The following is a 2,500-nucleotide window of genomic DNA, read 5'->3' as shown; positions in this document are numbered from 1 at the left end:
TTCATTTTTTTTATTCATATACTACAGTTTCCACACCCATTGTTTTAAATGAATGTATATGTGTGTGTATTGTAATGTGTTTGTATGACTTTCAGGGGATTTGAACTCTCCTGGTTAACTAAAGGTTAATAATAATAACGGCAGGCGTGTGGGCGGAGTCTCTATGCACGCGCACTGCACTCGCAACCAAATCAATCACAAATCACAGCCAATCAGAAGGGGTCTAATCACAGCGATTAATACACTTAAAAATCCTTTGGTTTAATTAAATATGAGCACTGCAGGTTTCGTGGCGCTGTTGCACATTCCCCCGGGGCCTGTTTCAGAAAGCAGGTTAAGCGAAAACTCGGAGTATGTTAACCCCGAAATGAGGGAAACTCTGGGTTTTCCGTGTCAGAATGGGAGGTAAATCAAACCCGAGACAGCAGAGTAGGTCAAGCCCGTTTCTGAAAGAGAGGTAACTTATACTCAGAGTCAGTTACCATGGCGACTTATACTCAGAGTCAGTTACCATGGCGACTTATACTCAGAGTCAGTTACCATGGCAACTTATACTCAGAGTCAGTTACCATGGCGACTTATAACTCAGAGTCAGTTACCATGGTGACTTATACTCAGAGTCAGTTACCATGGCGACTTATACTCAGAGTCAGTTACCATGGCGACTTATAACTCAGAGTCAGTTACCATGGCAACTTATACTCAGAGTCAGTTACCATGGTGACTTAAACTCAGAGTCAGTTACCATGGTGACTTACTCTGTGAACCTAACCTGGTCGGGAGCAGGTTTTCTTCGGTAAACCCAGAGTTTCCTGCGGTCTCCTCCCCTTTTTTAAAGAGGAAGCGGTGTTTAAACACCTCATTCATTCTTTCTGTACATTTATTCATTGCTGTTTTTACTGTTGTTTTTTCACAAATTTTCTATAAGGTGAATATAACTCCTCAACTGGCAACTGAAAACACAGTAGATTAGAGTCACATCATGTAGTTCTGAACACATTCTACAGAATTAAACTATTTACTGAGTGTGTTCGTCTGTGCACCAGAAGTTTATGGACCCTGGGGGTATATATTATATATTATAAATATATTATATTAATAATGTTATTATTAATAATGTTATATTAATAAACATTATATTAATAATATTATATTAATATTCACATTACCTCTGGCCTCTCTGTGGCGCAGAAACTGTTTCTTCATCCCCATCGTCCGGTGAAGATGAGCATTTGTACACTTTATTACACTATTTGTCATAATTTCTGGTGTTGAGTCGGCTACGTGCAACTGCCTGGGGTTCTGTCGGGACAGGAGGCTCCTAAAGACAGATATTAGATATTATTATCAGAATCTGTCGGGACCAACGAAAAACCCAACCCAAAGTAAAATAAATGAAAATATCAAAAATACCCCATATAAAAAATAACATGTCAAATGTTTGTAAAGTCCGGTAGCCTACAGCCATGATGTGCTCAAGCCTTACCTGACTGAATTATGTTTTTATATTTCATCTTCAGCTGCTGCCACGTTCTGCAGGATTGCACATAGCCTACGTGTAAATTAAAACTATGTTGAATAACTGTTCTTCCAGTTGCACCTGATATTATAACAGTTACTCTAAAATAGTTATTAATTACTACTACAAATGACATCTTCAACAGTGTAATTAGATTAATGTAATAATTACTATATTTAGAAAGTATTGGTCTTATTATTAATTACTAAGTCCCATATCAACCTCAACCACTGGAACAATACAACGAGGAGAGACAAGACACTGCACTTCTAATGCTTTCAAATTAACAATATATTGCATGAATTATTCTTGAATTGACCAAAGTGTGTAGAGGGAGAAGATTACATTCAAAATATACCTTTTAAAAATGTATGTTAAATCCACTGTTGTTTTACACAGAATTGTTCTATAGTCTGCAGTAGCCTATTTAATGTAATTACATCAGATTTTATTTTGAATTACAGAAGAATTAAGAGTAATCCCTTTAATTAAATTACAATATTTAGATTACATGGTAATTACTTACACCCAACACTGTATAACAGTAATTCCTTTTTGTGTCTGGCGCTGTTGCCATGGTGACTCATGATATCTGCGCTCCATTGATAATGGCTTTCTATAGTTGTGGTGCACGCGCTCAACTCAGAGTCAGTCAACTTAGAGTTCAAGTTTTAACTCAGAGTTGGTTGAACCTCCTTATTGAAACAGGCCCCAGTTCGAGTCTAATAACTGACGCGTGTGTGTGTGTGTGTGTGTGTGTGTGTGTGTGTGTGTGTGTACAGGTCCATCGTGGGATCAAAGGTGTGGTCAGAGACGCTCAGGGGAGAGGAATCGCCAGCGCCATCATCTCTGTGGACGGAATCAATCACGACATCCGCACAGGTGAACACACACACACACACACACACACACACACACACACACACACACACACACACACACACACACACACACACACGACACACACACGACACACACACA

At 38.8% G+C, this 2,500-nt stretch overlaps 1 protein-coding gene across 4 annotated transcripts in view; it reads left to right on the top strand.

Annotated features, from left to right (window-relative positions):
- Positions 1-2,500, top strand: part of LOC306989236 (inactive carboxypeptidase-like protein X2) — a 22,853-nt gene that overhangs the window by 18,196 nt on the left and 2,157 nt on the right. For all 4 annotated transcript variants that reach the window (XR_013795599.1, XR_013795600.1, XR_013795601.1 and 1 more), the window contains one exon: positions 2,302-2,401. Coding sequence is in view for 1 of the 4 variants with exons in the window: in XM_079594699.1 (XP_079450825.1) it covers positions 2,302-2,401 (100 nt within the window). In the remaining 3 variants the exon portion in view is untranslated. The remainder of the gene's footprint in view (positions 1-2,301; positions 2,402-2,500) is intronic.

Source organism: Phoxinus phoxinus (genome assembly GCF_949152265.1).
Source record: "Phoxinus phoxinus genome assembly, chromosome: 21".
Lineage (NCBI taxonomy): Eukaryota > Metazoa > Chordata > Actinopteri > Cypriniformes > Leuciscidae > Phoxinus > Phoxinus phoxinus.
The sequence above is the reverse complement of the archived record's forward strand: the minus strand, read 5'-3'. Positions and strand labels throughout refer to the sequence as shown.